Source organism: Gorilla gorilla, chromosome X (genome assembly GCF_029281585.2).
Source record: "Gorilla gorilla gorilla isolate KB3781 chromosome X, NHGRI_mGorGor1-v2.1_pri, whole genome shotgun sequence".
Classification (NCBI taxonomy): Eukaryota; Metazoa; Chordata; class Mammalia; order Primates; family Hominidae; genus Gorilla; species Gorilla gorilla.
This window is the reverse complement of record NC_073247.2, coordinates 91,716,903-91,741,604: the sequence shown is the minus strand read 5'-3', so window position 1 is coordinate 91,741,604 and position 24,702 is coordinate 91,716,903. Positions and strand designations below refer to the sequence as shown.

The window sequence follows — 24,702 nt, the reverse complement described above, 5'->3', positions numbered from 1 at the left end:
GGAATTTATCAAACTGCATATTCAGATAAGGAAGAGATTTGTTAGTGAGATTTAGTAAAGAAATAATGACCGCCTACTACCCTACTGTATACATATAATTTGATTACCTTAAAGCATCTAAATTTTGTAATTAGCATGTTTGTAGACCTTTGTAAAATATATTTTTTATTTTATTGTAAAATATATTTTAAATACTTATACAAAACATTTGTTTCAGTCATGTTCTTGTTCAGCATTACACCAGTAATACTTAAAATATATGTATCACCTGGTTTATGTGAGCCACGGCTTATCCCTAGGGTGCATAATAAAAAATGATTAGGAGAATAAAAGGGAAGTCTTCCATAATGGAATGGTTCACTGAATCATCACTTGCTGATTTAATTTTTCATCGCTTTTCATCCCACAGACATGCTTCAACCTCACAAAAGAATGAAGTCTTTTCCATTCCCAGAGTATGTGTAGAACCTATGTTTAATAGCAGTGAAATATCATGAGTATCTGTCTTCATAAACTGAGGAAAATAAACCTCCTCATTTTCAAGCACAATGAATAGGAGCAATGATATATGTGAGTTTGAAGGCTCAAATTATGTAACATAAGGTTATATATGATACTTCAAAATGTAATTTCCAGAGGGCTTAACCCCCCTGTGGGTGAAAAGAAATAATAGTATTAGAGTTTGATGTCTAAATTATATTACCTAAAGCTATATATTGGTCTTTGAAGTGTAATGAATAGAGAATTTATCTACTTAGATATGTGTTTTGTAACCAGGCTCATACTTTAGGTCCTTGATTTCAGCTTGACTGATGGTTCCACAAAATAATACCTTCCTGACCAGAGAATCTGACTACAGGTCTGAGCCTCACTGGGGACTGTACAAGGGTAAAGTACCATTCATTTATTTTCTGACTCAACATACAAATTTCACAGAGTTAATGAAATGCTTACTTTCCCTATATTTATTTGTGGTAGGTCATATAACCAGGTCAGGTTAAGAATCAGATTTTATAAATTTAGTGAGCTGAATTAAGGAGGAATATAAAAAGAAGTGGTGCCCACATATGTATGGTCAAATCAGACGGAAATAGAGGTTTTAATTGTTAGATTTGGGGGTCTATTAAGTATCATTTGGCCACTTTTATCAGCTATTTCACACTTAGTCCAACAAGAGTGACTTTGTATTTTTGTAGATTTCTAAAGCAAGTCTAACTTTTAGTTGATGCAGGTGAAAGTGATAGAATTACACATTATTTTGTTTTTCATTTCATAACCATAGCATCAATTTACCCAGTTACTCAAATTTTGCACCATCCGTTGAGGAGTAAGAATTTATTAAACAAAAAATGGTTGAAGGCACTAAATATTTACTGTGCATTAATTAGAGCTGTTAGAAGATTTCTGCAAATGAGTCACTTACTCAGAAGCAGGGGACTACTTACTGAATCTCTTGAGGTTTCTTCCAAGTCTAATTATCTATGAAGGCTTTCCTTTGTTTACTTCTTCAATTAAAAGTGCAAAATGACAATTTATGAATATTATTTAATGTAGCTAAACATGAATGTTTACCTTCTTGTATTTAAACGTTTCCCCTTTATGTTAATCACCATTACCAATGTAATTACCAATGTAATTACATATTAGTAGTTGTATATAGGTAATATACAGTCATATTATCTGAAACATACAGCATAGGGTATATGTATTCTGGAGAAGCTCCAAAATTAATCCCTTCTTTTAAATAGTCACTAAAAAGTAACCCAGATATCTCTTTGATTTTTCAGTTAAATACTTTCTCTTGCCAATTACTGATGTTCTCCCATGTAGACCTCCGAATGTTTCATTTATAATCTGATATAAGGGTTTCTGCTGAAAAAGTAACAATCCATTTTACTAATTAAAGTTAGCCTTTAGCTTTCCTGTTTTGGAGTAGACAAAAATAAAATGTCTTTTCTTATTTTAATTTGTTGTTTAATAAACCTGGGTAGTATACATTTTATTCCTTAAAGACTTTTGCAACAGTATCTAATTACATTAGATCACAAATAGTACTTCATCTTGACTAGAATACTTAATTTGAATGCAATCGTGTGGCATCCTATCCCTACTCCCAGGAGTGGGGATAATTTTAATACATATAGAGGAAGGCACATTTATAAGGTATATTTGAGATGAAATAATCATTTTGAGCAAAATAAATAATTAATATGCTATTCTTTATATGTGTTGGAAAAATTAGAAAAATCAGTTTAGCAGTTTGCTTAGTTTGTCAAAAGTCAAGTCATTCCATTGTGATATTAAAGGGCTTGGCTTAATAAAATGTCTAGAGTTACTAGCATAAAACTCAAAATCTGATTCATCTTAAAGATATACAGGCTGTATATAGGTTATACCTCATAATTATTTTCAGAAATTTAGGGCCTGGTGAAAGGAAACTTTTCAACCTCATAAACTTAAATAAAAGATTATTCTACTTTTGTCTAGTTTAATTCACTATGATTGACACACAAGAGTGGAGTTAAATCATACCAGAATAATGATATTTTCATATTTATGGATTCAAATGTATTCTCCCTCTTGTAATCATAATGTCTTTATTTTCTTAGAAAACTATAATAATATGTTTTTTTCTAATAGTGTATAAAATACCAGAGGTGTTAAAGGAATAAATGAACAAGTTTTACCTAGGAATTATCCAAAAATAAAAGAAAATAAAAGCAAATTTATTTAGAGTGTTTTACTTTTCATTTGATCTTTGTGTTCCTTCAAGATTAAATGGTCTTTAGGCTACAAAGATAAATAAAATATAATACTTGAACGTTTGTGTCCTTATTTGTATCTTAAATTGAGATTAGTAGTTTCTTCAACAGCAAAGTATAAAGGCATAAGGCAAACAAATAATTAAATTTTCTACTACAACTACTAGATAATTACATGAAAGCCAATCTTCATTGTTAAAACTGAAATTGCTTCACTGCTTTCATGAGAATTACATCCATCTTCTTTTTGTCATTGTCAATGTGTAAAATGCAGTTAACGTGGTGAACTAGCTTCACTATAATTGAAAATCCCATCACTTAGCATCAATTTTCACTGGTGGAGTATCATCAAATAATATTTATTGCATATCTCATTTTGAAGCTCAAGGCCATTGTAATCAGAGATTCCTATAGGTTTCATTTGACATTATAAACAACTCTTCATGAATATTATTTGATAAGGCACTTTAAATCTTTAAATGTATAACAAAGAAATACTGTATTGTAATGATGCTTTTTAAGCCCAATAACTGTTGAAATTTCTTTGGCTACAAATAAAGAAAATATTTGTTTACATGTAATTGTTCTAGAAATGCTATTGTCTTACTAAAGGTAATGGTTAATTGCTGGATACCAATGAACATGATTACATTTGCCTTCTCCAAAAGAAACTTGACTGTCGTCGTTCACTTTAAGATGGTTGGAACCACTTATCAGTCTAGATGGCATAGAGAAATTGTATCTATAAAAGTCATAGGAAGGATGAAAGGAGCAACTGAGTGCTTCTGGGGTGATGGAGTTTGGCAGAAAAATATTTCCAGGTGACTGTAATCCATATAACATTTGACTGGTAGAATTAGGTGCTTGTAGATACTGATCACTGGAGTCTTCAGATGAACCACTTTTTGAATTGGTGACCCCCAGGGAAGATAACATAGGCACTTCCATCATGAGTGGGGCTAAAGACTGAGAACTGTTGCTGCTTGCTAGTCTTTCAGGAGCCGGTAAAACAAGAGGTTGCTGTTGCCAAAAATTAGTTGGACAAATCTTGTAGCATAGAGGCAGGTTGACATTGGGCAGGTACGCCTCTGGACAGGGCATTCCAAGGGAGCTTGTAGGTAAATGAAACATAGGTGAAAAGCAAAGTGGAGAAAGTAAGGAGTTCAAAGGAGAGGGGGCCCCTCCACTAGAGGTCACTGGAGATGAGCCACTGCTTCCACCTGTGAATGACAATTCAGCCAATGAATAATGAACTTGACATTTGATGTTCCTGCTATATTAGTAATCATATCCATCACTATCCCTGCTTCATCCTTAGATTAATTTTCCTTGTGAGTTCACAGTTCTTTTAGCTTCTTTGAGACAGGACCTGCTCATTCCTCTGACTAAAGTTGAATATAGTATCTATACTAGGTATCGCTAATGCCTGGGTTACCCACTGGTACAGATCTGTAGCCTGTTATGAATCAGGCTGGACAGCAAGAGGTGATCAGCAGGCCAGTGAGCATTACCTCACTGCCTGAGCTCTGCCTCCTTTCAGATCAGCGGCAGCATTAGATTCTCATAGGAGCGCACACTCTATTGTGAACTGTGCATGTGAGGGATCTAGGTTGAGTGCCCTTTAATGATAATCTAATGCCTGATGATCTGAGGTGGAACAGTTTCATCCCGAAACCATCCCCTCCCAACCCCCACCATTTGTGGAAAAATTGTCTTTCACAAAACTGGCCCCTGGTACCAAAAAGGTTGGGGACCACTGATCTATACTACTACCACTATTACTTTTAGCACTACTACCATGTATCATGTATTAAGCATTCATTTGCTCAAATATTGTGCTAGGCACTTGAACCACATTTGTACAAATAATTACAAAGAAGTCCAATTATGACTTAGTGTCAATTATATCTTACAAACACAAACTAGTTTTATTATTTTAAAACCTTAAAAAGTTACTAAAATAAGTAGTTAAGATGCACAAATTGATTGGTTGTTTGGGATTATATAGATTTAATTTATAGATAGAATGTATAGATTTCATGTACGTTGATTTTTTAAATTCCTCTGACCAAAGGTACACTGATTTTAAAAATTCCTCTGACCAAAGTTACATTGATTTAAAAAATTCCTCTGACCACTGATTTAAAAAATTAGTGAACATGAAAATGGTCTTGTATAAATGAAAGCAATATATTTAAAAGCCTTAGCCTTTTTTCTTATACAAAAACAATGAATGGGGCAATTTCCATACTGCATTATATCTTAAGAGTTGGAAATAAATTTGCAAGTTAAGAAATATAAAGATGAATGTAAGTGTTCATATCAATGACGTTTGCTGATCTTTTATGTTTGCCTAGCATCTACTAAAACTAGGGATAATTATAAGGTCCAGGAAACGCTAAACTCTAAACCTTATTTTTGTAAATGTCTGAATTCAAACAATTGGTTATTGGCTGGATTTGACCAAGTTGTTTCTTTTTTAGTGTTGCTGTTTTCTTAACTATTTTGTGTATGTAGACGTATCATAAACCTTCATCAACAAGATGGCAAATATCTTTTATAATAAAGCATTTAAAAGTTATTTAAGAAACTAGTAGCTCATTTATTTGCAATTTGAGAGCATTTTGGATATGTTAAATAATTAAGAAAACTGTGTACTTTAAATTATCATTTCATGATCATCTTTAACTTGTTCTTTATTAGTGCACATTTGTTTTGACTTGGATATTTAAAAGTATGCTTTCTAGATGCTATTAGTTAAATCGACACTGTAAAATAAGTGTTTTTTTTTTCATGCAATTCCCTAAACCACATCAAGACAGCCATTCCAGTGAAATAGTTCACCAAATGATTAGACTTCACTTCTTCCCTTTTCAGTTAGTTGTTATGGCAGCATGTAAAACTCAACCTAACTATAATGTTGGTTTTGCTTGGCAATTGTAACCTTGAATTAATGGTCAAAGACAAGCAACTTCGATGGAGTAAAGACAAAGGGATAAAAAAATCCATGCCATTTTCAAATAAAAATTATTCTATTTATTATTAACTATCAGAGCAAATTAAGGTATCCTTCCACCAGAAAGCCTGCATTATTTAATTATTATTATTTTGTCATGTAATGTACCATCTGAGAATAAATATCTTGCAAATATTTTTAAATGCTTGTGGCAATTAAATTGTGAAGACTTAGTATTATTTTTAACATTTACTTTCCCCATGAACAAAAAAGAGGAAAATTAGAGCTAAGCAATGAATTTAATGAAAGTCATTTTAACATGTACTGAAAGGTCCTCATAAAAGATAAACTATTCATTTCAATAGTAACATATTTGCAAATCAGGCTACAAATGCACCACAGGCATATCCTAAAGAATGTGAAACAGTGAGAGGCTGAAGAATCCAGATGAAATCTGAAAATCACAGAGTGTAAGATAACTTATTAACATATGTCAATAAGTCTACAATTACATTTCTATTCTCTTCCTTCATGCCAGCTTCTCTCCCTTTATGCCTCTTACCTCGTCATTCAGGCAAATGTACACCCAGTTACCCATAAGTACACATTTTCTTGCATGTACATATCCGCTTGTGTAGTATTTGGTACAAGGGTTCCGGATGTTGTTATTTAATTAATATGTAAAAATAAAACAAACGTTCCAAGTTTTCTTACTTTGTGTGTCTGCGCCAAAGGTTTTAAAATCGAGAGTGAAAGAAGGCCTCCATGGGTAGGTCTCTAAAAGCCCATCCAATACACCCCTAAAAAAGAGAGTCAACTTTCAGCATCCCCAGAATGCAATTTCTGAAAATAATGATTTTGAGTTATTTTGCTATATCTTTCAGATGTAACTATTTTAAATATTTCTCTTTTATATAGCTAGACTTCTGAATAAAATTCAGTCAAACCTAGAATTCTAAAATAAGCAAGATCTTAATAGTGAGTAGCAAAGGAGTGGGAGGAAGTAATGTTTTCAACACAAAACATCTGGGTTCCTTTCTTACCACCTACTAATCACAAAACTTAGAGCTTTTGAGTCTCTGAGTCAGTTTTCTTATCCTTAAAACTTGTGGGGGACCAGGCACGGTGGCTCACGCCTGTAATCCCAGCACTTTGGGAGGCTGAGGCGGGCAGATCACGAGGTCAGGAGTTCAGGACCAGCCTGACCAACATGGTGAAACCCCGTCTCTACTAAAAATACAAAAATTAGCCAGGTCTGTTGGCACATGCCTGTAATCCTAGCTACTTGGGAGGCCGAGGCAGGAGAATCGCTTGAACCAGGGAGGCGAAAGTTGCAGTGAGCTGAGATTGTGCCATTGCACTCCAGCCTGGGCAACAGAGTGAGACTCCATCTCAGGAAAAAAAAAAAAAAAAACTTGTGAAAATAGCTAGCTACATCAGTATTAGATGTCATTGCTATGCTGCTTACCTGTTTCTTCCAGTGTCTCTAAATCCTTTAGCAAAAGGATTTCTTTCTATTTTTAGTTTCGTAATCTATGGATTCAATAGAGAGAGAAAGATAAAGTCATTGCTTTCAGTAAGAACACTGTTGCCATTGCTTATAGTGGTTACAACCACCAGAAGAGATGTTGAAACATGTAATATGACAATTTAAATAAATGTAACAATATTGCAAGTCATATTTAGAATGGTTAGCTCCTATTTATAAATCATTACTTTTATAAATTACCTTCTGGAGTTGCCTTCTCCCATAAGATTTACACAATTCATTATCAAACTTGCATGGATGACAATACAATAAAACTATGATTTTTATTTAGAATTGTGGAAAATGCAATTGATTGAAGTTAGCCTCTATGCCTCTATCCCAAGGTCCCTCTGGAGCCATTTCCATTCGCCTGAGACATGACCAGGTTTACCTGTTGGTTTTGGTAAGCCGTTACTGTGGTGAACTCAGTTTCTTTAAAGGAGAATGTTTTAACACCTTCAGTGGGCAAGGACTGAATCTGAGACAGGTCAACACTGCTGCCTTGCTCTATCACGTGCACTCGGGGTTTGTACTTATGCATGGATTGCAGAATGATCTGGAGGAGAAATGATCAATGCTGTTAGAAAAATTGGCTTCAGTCCCAAACCCTAGTTCCCTCTCCTGACCACCTCCACCATGTGCACACAAAAAGGCAAAGATGAGGCTTAGGTAACTACTTTGTTGTGCCATTTGGCCTCCAACAGAGGCGGTCTGAGCTAAAAACATTTCTAGAGAAAGGCACCTCAGCGGCACCAGTCAGCAGTGATTCCATTTCCAGATTGGGGCCTTTTCCTGCTTCAAACATTGGCGACCATCTGGTGTAGAAGTGGCACTGGGATCTGCTAGCCTGCTACAGGTTCCCATGGCAGTAACTGATAGGCTTGGATATGGTGGGTAACCTGACATACCCTACCTCCTAATCTTGGGAGCTTCCCTCTTTCCTTTTGTAGCTGGCACAGTGCCAGACTGGGGAGGGCAGAAGCAGGGGTGCACCTAGTGAGAACGTGCAAGATCAATAGGACCTATGAGGGTAGGCTGTTGGGGAGATTTCCAGGATGCAGTCTGAGATTCCCCAACTTGTATCCTTCCATCAAACTATACCATACACTGGGTGCCCATCCAACTGCGTGGACTATAGGAAGGCAATCAGAGATCACAGTGATTGCCAAGGAGGCTAAGGTGCCTGAGAACTCCCTGAATGGTTCCCTCCTACTCTCCCAGACCAGGCATTCTGGCTTAAACAGTTCTCCTTCTGTCCTCAAACTCCCTATATTCACCATCCCCAGTCGCCAGCATCTCAGATGCTAAACAAACGTTTCAGGAGCCCTAGGTTAGCTACTTTACTTACAGGTGCAGGGCTTGGACAGTTCCTAAAAAACACAACATGTGCATCTGCAAAAAGCCTCCCTGGCCTCTCCAGGGTGACCAGTGGGCAGGAGCCTTGGCACCTCCCTCCTCGGGGTAAAGGATTGTGCTCACATACGTGGCCTTTGTCATCCATCTCATTGTTGGTGAGTTTCATGCGATCAAAGCTGATGATCTGCCGCATCCAGGTCTCTCCCGAGCAGGGTGAGTCCGGGTGAACATAGAATCTAGGAATAATGCACAAATGGTCTGTATTCCCGGCTACCATCCACTGTGAGCTGTGATACACGTACCTGAAAAAACACATGCTGTGGCATTAGGTGCAGCAAGCCAAAGCTGGGAGCTGTTGTGTTCTGTTCCTGAGGACTTCGCTCCAGATTAGCCCAGTGATCCCAAGGGCAAGTAAGGAGAAGACTCAACTTAATTTCTAACAAGCATTCGGGGCAAAAAATAAACTGTAAATAAGCATATGTCATCAAAATGCAATGAAGTGCAGGGCAAGTAAAATGTCATGAGATTTCTAAGTCTGATTTGTATTTTCTCACAGAAACCACCACAGAAATTGATCTAACAAATTTTATCTCACAGAGATAATGGAAAAATCCACTAGCTTTGGGTGTGAAGAGTCTGGGAAGAAGTGGAGGGCTGACAAGGATGTCTTGTCTAGGCCACTGTCACCACTCTTTGTGGAAGCCCTTTTGCCAATAAGGCTTCACATCAAGAAAACTCTTAGGAACACAGCCTTGCGCAGCCTCTAGCTGATTTTCACACTATTTCCAATCTCAACTTCCCAGTTTTGCTCCTATTCCCAAGCCAGCTGCAATTTGAGAAGCAAACAGCTTTTTCTGCTGTTTCCATACTGCAGCCCCAGCAGTCCTCTGAGCGGAGCCTTCTCCTTGCTTTCAAAGCTAGCTCTGGTTTTGAGGTGGGCTGTCTCCTTGGAGGACCAGGGACCCACCTCTGGGTCAAATGCTCCCAGCCCTAGTGTAAACAGCTGTCACCTCCCCAACCCCTCCAACCCTGAACTGGACCCCAAGCCCCTGAGTCAAAGTGCTGGCAAGCTGGTGTGTCTGGGGTGTATCCCAGAAGGGCTTTTTGGCTTTAAAACAGTTGGGCCACTTTCAGCCTGCTGTAGGTTGAGGGCTTAAATAAAGGGAAAATGATACTTGTACCCTTTAAGACCCAGACATTACTTCAGGGGAAAGGTTAAAGATGGACGAAAAGACAGGCCTAGACACAGGAACGCTTGACTGACCTTGAGTGGCAAATTGGTCATCCTTCTGGCCTCCTGCTGCCAAAGCAGCACAGCTCAGAGCCCAGCATGTCCCCAGATGCCCAGGCTCCCATAGAGCCTGGGGATTTCTCCCACAATTCCTTCAACCTGCTTCCCTTCTGACTACCAGAGCCCACACCCTCTGCAGTTTACACAACCAAGACCAGAGCAGTGGGTAGGGAGAGGCTTGGGGTACATTTGGAGCTCTAATTAGTGCCCTGAATTCACTGCATTCCAAGAGGGGATGGGGGCAGAGAGAGGAAGAAGGCTTCTCTTCTTTCACTGGGAACCCCAATTTGAATAAGAAAATTCAACTCCCAAAGCCCACAGGAGAGCAATCCCCCACCCCCACCCCCCATGCTAGATGCTAGAGTTTTCAAAGTCATGCTGTCAGGTTTCAGGTCTGAAGGTCCAAATCCCTGGCCCTAGCCTGGGCATGGAGTACCATTCTATGGGGCCCATTACCTATAGCGTTTGGAATCCACTGGCACCACATCGATGGCCACATGGTACTGCTTCCCTGGATCCAACCCTTTCACCTTGACCCGAACAGAGGGGAACATCCGCCTGTAAGAAAGAAAATAAGGACTGACCCAAGAGCTTTTAGAAATGTTTGGAAGAGGGAATGTTTCTGGACAAATGCTGACTCCAGTAAAAAGTGAAGGGACTCACAATACCCTTCCCTTTTCAAAATAGCAAGGAATAGCATTTGCTACATGAGGAAAGATTGTTGGTTGCATACTTGACCGAACAAGTACGGAATTTCTAAGTGGAGCAGAATATTATTACCACAAGGCTTTGTTCATGTCCCTCCCCAACCATAATAAAAAGCTATAGAAGAGAAAGTATGAGAGAAAAAGCTGTGTCCCAACCTCCTTTTCAAGGGTACTTTCTGTGAGGCAGATTTGTGGAAGGCTGAAATTAGTAAGACTCACAAAATAACCAGCTGCAGTGAAGTGGCTGTCCCATGCCAAAAGGTGGCTATGGGAATGGCTCACCTCAAAATAACCTGGGCCAGGTCTGGCGGGCGCGAGGAACTGTGACATGGGATACTGTCCATGGTTATCTTAGAGGCCTTAACTGAGAGGTCTGGCCACAGTCTAAGACCAAAGTCTGATTTTTGTCTTATACTACACAAGCAGGAGACGGGGAAGTGAGTTATTGGAGTCACAGTGTACAGGAAAGGAAGAATGAGCCACTTACATGGGGCCAGGTAAGTCCGAGCCCTATCAATTGAGGGGCTATGGCTTTCTACTGTATGTCAGGGAGTTGGGGAAAAGGGACAGAGGAGTACCAGAGCATAAAACTGGAGAGTCCTCATCTTACCAGAGCGGTAAATTAAGTGCCTAATGTGTGTGACCCTTGTGAACAGCTTGGGCAGAACCGAACCTGCCCGCTTTAGTAATGATCATCTCAGTCCCGATGTCATGGAATCTCTTCCACAGTTCAGATCCTTGAAGTTCCATTTGAATATCTTTCTCTTCCAGACTTTCAGAGCTGTTGCCGTCGCCGCTGTCGCTGCCGCAGCCAGAGGAAGCAGATGTTGAGGGCTCTGTCTTAGGTTGTTTTTCTGCTGGACACAGAAAGGCGCTCAGGGTTTGAGAGAGCGTCACAGTTCACATGCCCACTTCTCGCTGGTGCCTATCTTGGAGCAGACAGGGCCTTGTCCCTTCCCCAGGAACTTTGGCGACAGATTCCCCAAGCTCCGCATAACACCCTCTGTGGCCGCTTAATGGAGAGAGAGGGGCCTTGAAAGGTGAGACACCCGACACCTCCCCCCCGCCCACACCCGTTTTCGTTTTTTTGTTTTGTTTTTTTTTTTTTTTAGATTTGCCAATCATCACTCTCCTGGAGACGTTGATAACCGAGACTGGATGCCCTCGGGATTTGGGAACTCGCCCTGCTTCCCATCCCAGGATACAACAGCCACCCGCTGGCTGTGAGAGCTTTCCGCGAGGGTAGGAGGAGGATGTAGGAGAGACTCACTTCACAATTATGTAGGGACCCTCCCCTTTACCGCAAAGAAACTGCTGTACTCCGGGATGGATTCGGAGGCGCTGAAACTTCCCCTTCACCAGGTGGTCGAGGTGTCTCGCGGCTCCTAATGTGGCTGTCTGGCTGCGTCGGGACGCGAGCCAGGCGGAGAGATGCGGAACCAGTAAGCTCAGGCAACGGGCTCAGGGCAATGGGAGTACTTACCAAGCGGCTCGCTCTTCCCTGCAGCGCTGCTCCTTCTCTCCTCCTCTTCCTCTCCGCCCTTTTTCTCCTGCAGCTCAGGCTGCTCCTCCTGTATTGGGTCTTGGAATTTTCTTTTGCTGGGTCTCCCCACCAAGGCTTCCACGGAAAAGGCACGCGCCCGAGAGCTCAGAGCCATCCCTGGAGGGGGTGAAGGGATTCTTTGCAGCAAAGTTTCAACCTGAACTGGGTTAGGGAGGGAGGGAGGGGGAGACACAGGCGGAGGGCACAGAGGGTGAAGGAAGGAGGGAAAGCGGGAAAAACAAAACAAAACTAAACCCCAAACCCAAAACCCAAATCTGAAAAACAATTTCTGGATCTGTATTCAAAGAAAATAATTGTGTGTGTGTGTGTGTGTGTGTGTGTGTGTGTGTGTGTAATTTTTTTATATACATATATATTTTTTGTTTGAATAGACAAAATGAAAGGAGAGGAAGATCAAACTAGTGTATTCGTCCTTCAAAGTCTAGTCTCCCTTCCTCCCAGTGGACATGTGCAGACCATTAGTCCTCAAATCCCTGATTCCAGGACCTGGCAGAGCAGAGATTGGCAAGTGCTGGCCTTTTAGGGAGCAGACCTGCCGCCAATGGCGGCTCAGGTTGCTCGGATTGGGAGTTACTGTTGCATCCAGTGAATACCCAGCCGGTCACTGCCTCCACTGTTTGTTTTGGAAACTATTGGAAGCATAAAAAACACAGTGAGTGACACTTCAGAGTCTAACAGGGAGGGGGGTTTTGGAGCTTGTTGAAAAAAAGCTAGATAGGGAAGTAGAGAGAGGCGAAAAGGGAGACACAGGTTACAGCTTTACATTAAATTATAAAACTCAAAGACATGCGAAATAATTGCCCACGAGGGACCACTTTAAGCAGATCCAGAGAGATGTATCAGGGTCTTTTGCTCTCCAGTGAAGGCACTGGGAAACAGAAAGGAGTACAAGCTTTTGGGGCCAGTTGGCTCTGCAGTTGGTGTCTCAAATTAGGTGAGCAGCAGTTGTGCCAGTTTATCCTCTCTCTTCTGTTAGTGAGGTGAGGGCAGGCAGGAGTCTCCCAATGCCACTGTCAAGCATCAGAGAAAACTTGGATCTTCAAGCCCTGCCTCTGCTGGAGCCCAGTATTCCTATACATAGCCTTTGTTTTTTCTCACAGGACTTAATCAGCAAACACAGTCTAAAAACTCCAGGTCCACCAGCAGGGCAACAAAAGGGCCTTTGCTCCCAAGAATGTGCACAACTCAAAATGTTCGGATTAAGTAATTGATTCCAGTGTCTCCTGGAATATATTCTTGGGCTGGATTTTACTTTTCCTTAAAATGAATGTACAAGTTTCTTTTTTTTTCAGGAAGAGACTTGTCTACGACATCCAAAGAGCATGTTTATGTGTGCAGATATGAGATGTCTGCCTGTGTGCATATGATTTGGTCTCCTACTTTTCATCAGAAATAAGAAATCAAGTGCCCCTGGATTCTTTTGCAGGTTGCATCTTAACTAATGGCATTTGCATTTTTCCAGAAAAATTATATTATTCTCCTCTGACACATTTGTAAAAAGGGCATTTAAAGCTGATCCAAGTTCATTTAAAATAAGATGCAACTTGAAATAACTTATAATATGCCGATACTGGAATCTGAGAGTAAAAGACCTGTGTGTCCTTTTAATTTCAGCTACTTAGGTACAAATGTGCCCTGCCACTGTGATGGCAGTGGTAGTGGTGGTGGTAGGGGGATATTCAGCCATAGGGAGGAGATCTTCAGGCAACTTGGGTATGACTTTAAACACTCTAAAAATCTCAGTATGGCAAAGAGTTAGTTACAGCTTGAATGCTGCTGAAGGGTTTGGCTCAATCATTATTTAGCCACTGCTCACCATGCAGAATTGAGAAAGACACTGTCCCTATCCTAGACAGGCAAAGTGAACCTCACAGGCAAGACCAATTTCGTGTAAGGAACTTGGGCTGGAAAACAGCCACATCTGCATGTGATCTTTGCCACATCTCTTAGGAGCATTCGTTTCTTTTCGCACCCATTAAAGTGGGGGGAGAGTGTTCATTTCCTCTTACTCAGAAGATCTATCTATCTATCTGTCTATCTATCTATATCTATCATCTATCTATCTATCTATCTATCTATCTATCTATCTATCTATCTATCTATCTATATCTGTCTATCATCTATCTATCTATCTATCTATCTATCTATCTATCTATCTATCTATATCTATCTATCTATAATTTATTGCATGCTCTTAGCTAAAATACACAACTAAAAAACAGAAAAGTCGAGTTTATTTGTTAATTTTAGAGTGCAATTATTACCATGTAATATTTGTGTTAGTATCTCCTAATACAGGCGTTATCTTGCCTTTAACCTTAGCTCAATTTATTGTTAAAAGGCAGGACATTACCTTGTATAGAAAGGGACAACTTTGCTTGGTATCTTTTTTTTAAATAGATTTTTGTAAAAATAAGGCAAAAGATGTTTGTTGCAATGTCTGTGCTAGTATTTTAGGCTACCTAACATATGATGTGATATTTTGAAATCAAGAAAATAGCATATCTTGGGTGTAAGTTTCTTTCTTAGAAGAAACTTCTTTCTTAATATTTATTACATGCATGTAATTTAGTCATCCAGAATTTTTTTATTTTTGTAATCTGAACTTTTTCCATTCCCATTTCTGTATATATCTGTTGACATCACTGGGACATATGTAGCTTAGCTCTCCCTTGTATGTACTAGACTAAAATATAGTTAATTCCTGTTAACTTGTATCTGAGGGGGAAAATATTGCATTATCTCATAACTAGCTTTGCAGTCTGGTCAGCTGCTGAAGCACTGGGCTGTCAGGTATTGGGGGCCTGAGGCACGTGTACTAATGCCAGCAATTCGTTCTCCACACCTGGAAGTCTCTTTGGGGCATCTCTATATTTCACCCATGAACACCCATAAACCTTTATAAGAGACTCTTCAACAATGGAGGGGCAGCGAAACATGGGGAGGTTTCTGAGACCCACAGGCGCCCACAATAGAAAGAAGAATATGTTTTTTAAGTTTGATAATAGGAAAATCCTTACAGTGAAATGTTGGTTTTGAATTGCCCACTCCCCATGATTAAAATATTTTGGCATAGTTCCAAGCTTGTAGAACATGAATCTGAAACAAGCTACTCATGGCCTTTTTTTTTGTCATTACTTGGGAAAGACCTCCTTAGAATGAACACTCTAATGAACACTTTAATGAAAGCAGAGTCAGGAAATGTAATCAGCTTCCCCACAACATCATTTGAGTACCTGAATTCAACTTTGCCTGCACTAGCTAAGTGACATGAAGAAATAAATTATCATTGTTTGCTTAAGTGAGCTTCAGCTGGGTTTCCATTACTTGTAGACAAAAGAGTCTTGACAAATACACTCATCTTGATAAAAGTTTGGAAGATCACTTTCTTCTTCTAGTTTTCTTTCTTCCTACCTCTTCTCCTTTTTCAATACTACTGGTTATGAGAATAGGAAAATTATGTTATTGACTAAATTTTACTTTCTACACGAATTCTTCAGGCTATGATAATAAATAGGAATAAGGCTCAAGCAGTACAGCATGTAAGAAGACAGACTTTAGATTCAGACTGACCTGATTCAAATTCTGACTCTACTTTCTATCTGAATGACCTTACACAAGTCTTTTTTTTGCATTCAGTTCTTTGTTTTAACCATTTAAAGCTATTATTTCTAACACTTTTATCATAGAGTATGTTTCTGTAAGTGTGTTTATATATCTGAGAGTTTAGTAAAAAGAGAAGAAAACATGCAAACCACTTAGGACAAAGCCTGGAACATAGTAAGCACTCACAGATGTTTTCAAAATTAAAGAGATGATGGGAGTTAATTTCAAGAATGTGCTAATCTTTCTATCAACTATACAGCCGTGAATTCTTTGAGGCGAAACACTCGAAGGGGAAAACTTTGGGATCAACACTGGAACCCCCAACTTTTGGCTAAATCCTTAAGCAGATTCAAAAGGTTGAAAGTCTTTAGGGAAGCCACCTTTTTTTTAAGAAATTCAAATACTATTTTAATAAATAAAATTAGTGAATTAAACCAAAAGATTGCATTTGAATTTCAAAAATCCATAGGAAACATGTCTTCTAGAATACACGACCTGTTTTTATCAAGTTCATCCTTGGAAATATATCTTTGGTATTTACCAATGCAATGTAAGTGTATGTTCTTATATGATTAGATAAAATGTGTTAATGACAAGACCCTAACTCGTAGCTGTGTTCTCACTTCAGGAAATTGAGGGATGTGGCCTAGTTAATGTTAAAGTAATTCTCACACTGAATCCCTCAACTTCTGGTTAGCTTAATTCAATATAATCTCTCAAGAAGACTGTGCTTTTATTAATCTAGTCTTGAGTTATGCATGTCAAACTTTGTTACTCTTGCTCCTCGGTAGAGTAGGGGAAGAAAAAGTAGAGATACAAATTCTTATCTGTGTTCACTGTGTTCTTCTCATGGGGAGGATTGGAAGCGAAATGCTTATGCTTGCAAAAACTTTAGCTACAGGAAAATGCATTCTGTTGAATTTAATCATGCGTTCATACTGCTATCAAATGGTGAAGGCCTTCCTATGATAATAATTACAACATTAGGCTTCAGTTCATTGTATTTCTCATTCTAACTGAAGTATATCAAAGGCATACAACTACTTTTTCTTATTTCTTCACTGAATTAATAACCTAAGGTCGATAGAATTTTTAAAAATTTCCTAGGAAATTTGCCCCCAGAATTATGGGGACAATTTTGTACGTGGCTAATTTTGAGCAGGATAAATGAATAAACGAAAAAGAAAAAAACCTTTTTGAAAGTCCAAATGTAATTCTACCCTATGGTGATTCTAGTAATTGCCGGAAGAGGCATTGTATGGTCACCTTTCAGCTGTCTTTGACTTCCTGGAGCAGTGAAAATAATAAATAATTATAAATGCATCCTGTCTCTTTTAGTCCTCAAACACTCTCCATTAAAACATTGAGCTTAAGGCCAGGTATATGGGCTCACACTTGTAATCTCAGTGCTTTGGGAGGCTGAGGGAAAAGGATAGCTTGAGTCCAGGAGTTCGAGATCATCCTGGGCAACATAGCAAGATCCTGTCTCTATAAAACCTAATGAACAAAATTAAAGAAAACACACACACACACACACACACACACAAAACAACACCAAACTAGTGTCAAACCTACTCCTTTTTATGTTACCTCTCTGGTGCTCCATTGGCACTTGCACAGTCATATATTAACTGAAGTCTCCTCAATCAGGACTGCTGGACATAATATTTTTTCATGGGTAGAGTTTGCAGTGTGTGAATTTTTAGGTTAGGTCATTTTAACTTGGGTATTATGCCTTATACATTTCTTTTACCTACTCCACCCCCATCTTTCCTCTTTCCTTTTCTTTGTTATTTTTCATGCTTTTTTTTTTTTTTTTTTTGAGACGGAATCTCGCTCTGTTACCCAGGCTGGAGTGCAATGGCACAGTCTCAGCTCACTGCAACCTCTGCCTCCCAGCTTCAGGTGATTCTCCTGCCTCAGCCTCCTGAGTAGCTGGGATTACAGGCGTGTTCAACCACGCCCAACTAATTTTTGTATTTTTAGTAGAGACGGGGTTTCACCATGTTGGCCAGGCTGGTCTTGAACTCCTGACCTCAGGTGATCTGCCTGCCTCAGCCTCCCAAAGTGCTGGGATTACAGGCTTGAGCCACCGCACCTGGCATCATGCTGCCTTTTTAAAAATGAGGATGAGAGTCAGAGTTACCTCCAAATATGCTATATGCATCAGCCTCAAAGAAAGTGGGCTAGGATTTGAAAAATGACTGCAGGTGCCAGTTTGATATTTTAAAATAAATAATTCAGACATATAGGAAAATATCACTGGCTCAGATCACTTGAGTGGAGATATGCCAAGTTAATTGCATCAATGAATTATTGAAAAAATACTGTTTATGAGGAATTATTTTATCTTCCTAAAACTAGAAAAATGCTTGCTTTACACCCTCTTCCCCTACACATGCTTTCTCACCAAATGACTCCACTCAGTTCTCAGATCAGTGAGTCATCATCTGGCTCTGCCTAATTTGGGCAGCCATGAGCCCAACAGAAGCAGATCCTTCTGTTAAGAAAGAAATCATCCTGAACTCCATTGGGCCCACCAAATCTCATGCTAATCTTTTCACTATTTACTTACTCCTGGATATTTACAATATATTTTCCTCTTCTTAACTTGGCACCCTACCTCATCATTCCTAGGGCATGTGAATAAGGTACTAAAGGCTTCTTTCCATATTCTCATAATTATCTGTATTTAATCAGGGCTTTTCAATACCTAACAACCACAGATGTACTGACACTCAAAAATATTTGGTAGTAGGCTGAGGGATTTTCCCTAGGTCTATCAAAACACCAAATATAGGCAAACCCCTATACTGCCTGTGCTTGAAGCCAATCTATGCCTTCTTTCATACACTGTCTTCCTTCCCAGGGTCCCCACATTAATATTACTAGAGAAAAAACTGCTCCTTCATGAAGTAAATATTTGTAGTTAGTAAACCCTGATCAATGCTCCGAGGGGCAAAAGGGAAGGTTTTAATAATTAAGAAATAAAGACAAATTTTAAAAAATACAAAAGAGAAATCACAGAAAACAATAAGGTCTTCATGGAGATAAGTCTGCTGAACTGAAGCAAAGCAACCATAACCACCACCCTACAGCAAACTCCTTGACATGCCTTTTATGGCCAGGTGCTTTCTGTAGTCTCCTTCTCTAGTTTGAAGGCATGTGTGTGTGTGTGGTATGTGTGCTTGTGTGTTTGTGTTACAATGCAGTGTATGAACTCAAGCTCTGGTAAGAAAAATCAGCAATAAGTAAAATAAAACAATGTTTTTTGGCACACTTTGATGTTCCCTCTCTCACCCCAATGCCCATGCTTTGGGACTTCAGACCTCCTCCTGAAATCAAAGGAGTGCAAAGAAGATCAAATAATCCTTCTGCCTCTGTGGATCTAGAGCTCCTTGGGGAAGAGCCTCGGTAGAAGGTACCACTACTTAGAGCCCTTGGCTAGGGCCACTTTTCAGTGTTAGACACCTGCCACTCAGCTCAGTGACTTCCACGTTGGCTTCAGTCCTCACCTTCCAGGAGGCACTCCCGTCCCTTCCCCTTGCTCCCTAGCTCCCTAAACAAGATCTGTGAGCACTAATGCATAGTATCCTGGGCCTGGGAGCCTTCTGGCTGCATTGCTGCCTAGGAGAGGGACTATTGCTGGCTTCTTTGGGTATTACAGCATACTCTTAACAGACTGGACAAGTCTAGCCTTCATTAATTTTAAAGAGCACTAACATTCTACTTCCAGTCCCCCGAGAAGTAGTGATTGCAAGATCTCTGTCATAAAACCCCCAGTTAATGAAAGATAAAACTGACAATTATCAGTTGGACTTTCCTAATGTTAGGGACTTGGTTAGTGATAGTTAACAGGAGAGGCAGAGGCTGAGGAGAATCCCTGTACTGATGTCCCACTAAAACCCATAACATGGTCAGTAAGGCAGAGGTATTTACCTGGAAGGCAAGAAGCAGTGTGTTGCTGTGTCAAGAGGCCAGGCCAGCCCAGTGGGTCTGAAGTCAAGTCTCAGTCAGAGCTCATTCACTCTGCAAATGCCTGCAGCAGCTCTTCTCAAGAGCCCAGAGAAGAGTGGCCTAGAGCCAGAGCACAAGAGAACGTGGTGTTCTGGCCCTCAGCTGTGGGAGAGGCACTTGCTACTTCCGGGGTTGGACTCCAGCAACTTCTCCCACAGAAGACCTGCTGTTACTCAAGGTTGGCCATGAAGTCACAATGACAGTCTGTGATTTCAGCTTTCAGAGCCTCAAGGCTGCAGGCACCCTGCATCCTACCTCAGCCTCCCGGTTGCAACCATACCTGGCTGCATCCTGCTCTGAGCTACAGGCTAATGCACTTGGGAAAAAATGCCTTTGAAGCAGGAGTGGATTGACTTTACAAGTCTAGTCAGCTCATTTCCATGCCCAGCAGGAGCACTTGCAGTTGGAAAACACTTTTCAATCCTCAATCAACAACAGCAGCTCAGAAGCTCCACTCAAGGGGTTCAGCTCTGGAGTCATCCACTAAGGGACCCATTCAGCCTCAGGCAGTGATTCCCAGGCAGTGTAGAGACTCTCAGTGGCCAGGATCCCCCTCTCAGTCTGCAAGTGCCACATAAACAAAACTTTACACCTCCCAAAGGAAAGATCCAACACACACACACACACACACACACACACACAATTTAATGCACAGCGAATCCCAGAAATGCCTTGGCTGACACATTTTTCTGCTGCAAAATAGAACATGTTTGATTTTTACTTGTTGGTTTATTTCTCCAGGGCAGCTCAGAGAGAATCGAAAAGGGCTTAAGGCCCTAAGTCAGAAGAATTTACTAGCAATAAGTGATCCATAGGTACTTGAAAAATCAATGCTCATTTTATCCTCTAGTGAAGAGGCTCTCAGAGAAGAGAAGACAGATTCTGGATTAGTGCGGTTTAATTGGACGAATTCTATAGCTTTTAAATTTATTTTCTCCATTGCAGAGAGCACCATACCTTTCAAGTAATGCAGGAAACCCCAGCTACCCCGCATTGGGCTACCACACCGCAGTGCCATGGATAACTAGGAAGGACCCAGGGGACTTCCCAAATAAAACACCTGAAGCAGATAATGCCTATTATAACCCTGCCTGAAAAACCAGAGGCCAAGGAGGACCACGCATTTCTTATCAATACTGAATGCCAAATAGTGAGGGTGATATTTCTGATGGGTTTATAAATGCATTCCGGTGTTCCTGAGATTTGCAGCTCACAGTCAACCACACAAAAACTCAAGGGTTTATTTTTTAATTTTTACATTTATTTTACTATTTCATGTGAAAGTTTTAAATGTCTGAAGAGGACTACAGTCTCTCTAAAGTATTTTTTCCTGGCAAATATTTTCCTTTCTCTCAAGAAAAGTAAAATAGTGATTGTATTTTATTTTATTTTAGACTTTCCCCTTTATCTTGATTTTCAAGTTAAAAAGTGTCATAGTAATAAGTTTCAGCCATTTTTGAAGATAACTCAGACAGGATTTTTCAAGAATCCTTCTACAATCCCACTGAAAGAAGAATGTGTTTGTGTCTTCGCTCTCCTGTGTGTTTGTTTAGGGAGAGAAGGTTGCAAATAAGAACAGCATGTGAGCCCATCCATAGAACTATGTGCATTTTGAAACACGACAAATCTGTTTCTATTCCTTGTTTAATGTCGGGAAATGTGTTTCCTGTCGTAATTGGGGCTGTTCACTTTTGGTGATATTTAAAACGGGCACAACAGAGTCAAGTTGATGTTTGGTTAACCACGAAGGAAATGGCTTTTGATCAGGCAGGCAATTACTAACCAAATCTGGTAACTTCCCAAGCAAAACAAAGGAATTTGTTAACTAGTTTTCTTCTACAGTAATGCGCAAGGCAATTATTTATGAATGAAAGAGAGTTTTCCGTGCTGGTGAGCAGTAGGCAGTGAGGAGTGAGCCACCAGGACTAGACTTTCATCACAAAACATCATTTCCAAACTCAGGGCAGGAGTGCCCTTTTTATGTCGCTGGGTGTGTATATGCGGGAAGAAGGCTAAGTGCAAGTGGCAGCATAATCCTGAGGTGGCAAGGTCTCCGCCTGCTGTAGCAGAAGAGGCTTGTGGCTACGTCATAAATAATCCTATCCAGGCAACTCAGGAAACAGTGTCTTTCTTCCCACCTCCACTCCCCTCTGTGAGCTCTGCAGTGCTCCGTTTCAGGGCCATGACGGCCGGGGGAAACTTCACTTCTGGCCTTTGGGGTGAGGGCTTTTGAGAGACCAGGCTCTGACGCTCCGCAGAATCAGGTAGTTAGCCAGGGACAAGTGTTGCCAAAAACTCAATTCAACATGATTACACGTGAAGGGCTAGATGTATACTGCCTGGGTAGACGCAGCAGTGCGGTCTGCTGGGGGCAAATTTTGGCATTCCAAAGAGGCTCATCTTTTCTCATGACCTTAGCAGGTGCACTCAATTCCTGGTGGCTCCTACAAAGTCGTACCCGAGGAAGCAGCCCAATAGAAGAGAACAAGGGCTTGGCTTCTCAAGATTCAGGAGATTTTGACAAAGTTCTGGGGCGATACCACTCACAGGTGTGAGTCCTCCAACAATAACCACTACCTCTTTCTTTCTTTTCTTTCTTTCTTTCTTTTCTTTCTTTCTTTCTTTCTTTCTTTCTTTCTTTCTTTCTTTCTTTCTTTCTTTCTTTCTTTCTTTTTCTTCTTTCTCTTTCTTCCTTCTTTCTTTCTTTTCTTTCTTTCTCTCTTTCTTTTTCTTTCTTTTTTTAAGCTTGCTATCTTGCTACATGTTAACTCTTAATCCTCATGTTGCTACATGTTAACTCTTAAACCTCACAGCAGCAACAATAACAAATCAGGTAGGTAACTTCATTCTTCCATTATCCGCCTCAAGTAATCGAGATTTAAGAGAGTACATTAATGGTGGAGCTAGCTGCCAATCTCCAGTGCTGTGGTGACTCTACAAGACCACTGCTCAGGGATCAGCAAGTAAGGAATTTTAAACCGTCTGCCATCATTCCAATAGCCTGCTCCTGCCCCAAGTCCCTGCGGTGATTATCAGAGGGCCCAGGGGCAAAAACCCGACTGCAGCTTCTTGCAGCCAGCATAAGCTATCCTAATTTGCATGTTCCTTTGTCTCCTTGGTGCTACTCCTGGAGCAAACCAGAACTTCCCAGCAGTTTGCGGAGCGGGCGCCTTCTGGGCAGAGCCAGATACCTAGCTTTCTTCCAGCCAAGCTCACCTCACAGGACCTTTGCTGCTGTAGAGCTTGAATCTTGACTTAGTAATTTAGGTCGCGAATGGCTGCTCTGGGCGCCAAGATGTGCTCAAAAGTTTGAGGTGAGGTTGCTGCACTCATCAGGGACTCCAAAAGCACTTTCCTGTGATAGTAAAGCTCTGTCTGGGTCAAACAGGCCGTTTTACAAACACTTTAGAAAGTCAAAGCACAAGTGCCATTTTCCGGTGCTCCTCTGAATCCCTATTACCCAGTTATATCATCCGACCTGTGATTCAGCTTCCCAGTTATCTTCCTGGACCAGCATGACCTCTGTAAGACCATGATCCATGGCGCCATCGATTTATTAAAAACACTATTTTGTGAGAAGCCAAGAAGTTTCAGATATTATTCCCCTTGCCGGAATGTAACAAAATGCCACTCATATTTTTAAATTGGGAGAGTTTAGGCGGTTTATTTTTTACCATCCATAGAAAAAATAATATTGGACATGATTAATGGATAATTATTGGCTAGAATTTCAGACAGCATTCTCTCTCTTACTTAGCATAATTTCTTAACTGGGTCCAGATTTGCCAGTTACCTCTATTTAAAAAAATACAAGTGGCCAACTCCAGGGGCAATTAGCACATCATCACCTAGGGAGCCCAGTGAGATAACTTTGGATATTAACTTGCAAACAATTATTAATTTAATGAATTTACACATATATGTTAGCCTAAGAATAATCTATTGAACCAGTTACAATAATTATACTTTGATGAAATTTAGGCTTTATTCTCTAGAAAATCTTAAATACAACCCTGTATTCAAATTTTCAATTACAACTTTTAACACAATGATGCAAGTGTGTATTTCACATTGGTGAACTTATTTTAATATTTTAAAACCATGTCTATTTAGTGAAAACCATACTTTGAAAGATGACTGATTTCTTGCTTAGGATCATCGCGACAACTGAAGTAGATTGAACAGCACATCTAATTGACTGAGCAAAGTTTGGTCACAAGGATTATTGCCACAAAATGAACTTATCAAAAGAAAAAAATAAATTAGACCTTGTTACTCAAGTGAAGGAACCTTTAGTGGGACAAATAGGGGAAAGGTGGGGATAGAAAATTCAGAAAACTTTAAAATGGAGAATAGGTTTAACTATACGAAAGTTAGCCATACTTCACAAGAGAAAGAAATAAAAGGCATCCTAATAGGGAGAGAGGAAGTCAAACTATATGCAGACAATATGATTCTGTACCTAGAAAACCTCATGGTCTTGGCCCAAAAGCTCCTTGATCTGATAAACGAATTCAGCAAAGTTTCAGGACACAAAATAAATGTACAAAAACCAGTAGCACTTTTATACACTGACAACATCCAAGCTGAGAGCTGAATCAAGAATGCAATCACATTTCCAGTATCCACAAAAAGAATAAAATACCTATGAATACAGCTAACCAGGATGTGAAATATCTCTACAGCAAGAGTTACAAAACACCTTTCAAAGAAATCAGAGTTGACACAAAATAGGAAGGATCAATATTGTTAAAATGGCCATACTTCCCAAAGCAATCTACAGATTCAATTCTATTCCTGTCAAACTACCTATGACATTCTTCACATAATTAGGGAAAAAAAACTATTTTAAAAGTCATATGGAACCAAAACAGGGCTTGAATGGCCAAGGCAGTTGAACAAAGACCATGAACAA

The 24,702-nt window shown here is 39.9% G+C and overlaps 1 protein-coding gene across 8 annotated transcripts; it reads right to left on the bottom strand.

Annotated features, from left to right (window-relative positions):
* Positions 1-2,710: 2,710 nt before the first annotated feature.
* Positions 2,711-20,049, bottom strand: TBX22 (T-box transcription factor 22). Of its 8 annotated transcripts, XM_055375947.1 has the most exons (10): positions 19,710-20,049; positions 12,739-12,793; positions 12,084-12,260; positions 11,274-11,457; positions 10,350-10,451; positions 8,730-8,904; positions 7,638-7,802; positions 7,187-7,251; positions 6,433-6,518; positions 2,711-3,982 (listed from the first exon to the last, which is right to left on the bottom strand). In XM_055375947.1, the coding sequence occupies exons 3-10, from the start codon at positions 12,256-12,258 to the stop codon at positions 3,369-3,371; spliced, it is 1,566 nt and encodes a 521-aa protein (XP_055231922.1). In that variant the 5' UTR covers positions 12,259-12,260; positions 12,739-12,793; positions 19,710-20,049; the 3' UTR covers positions 2,711-3,368. The 8 variants fall into 8 exon arrangements, with proteins under 8 accessions (XP_055231922.1, XP_055231925.1, XP_055231923.1 ...); XM_055375950.1 differs by lacking the exon at positions 12,739-12,793 and having other exon boundaries at positions 8,730-8,838; positions 12,084-12,305; XM_055375948.1 differs by lacking the exon at positions 12,739-12,793 and having other exon boundaries at positions 11,274-11,454; positions 12,084-12,305.
* Between the last annotated feature and the right edge of the window lie 4,653 nt (positions 20,050-24,702).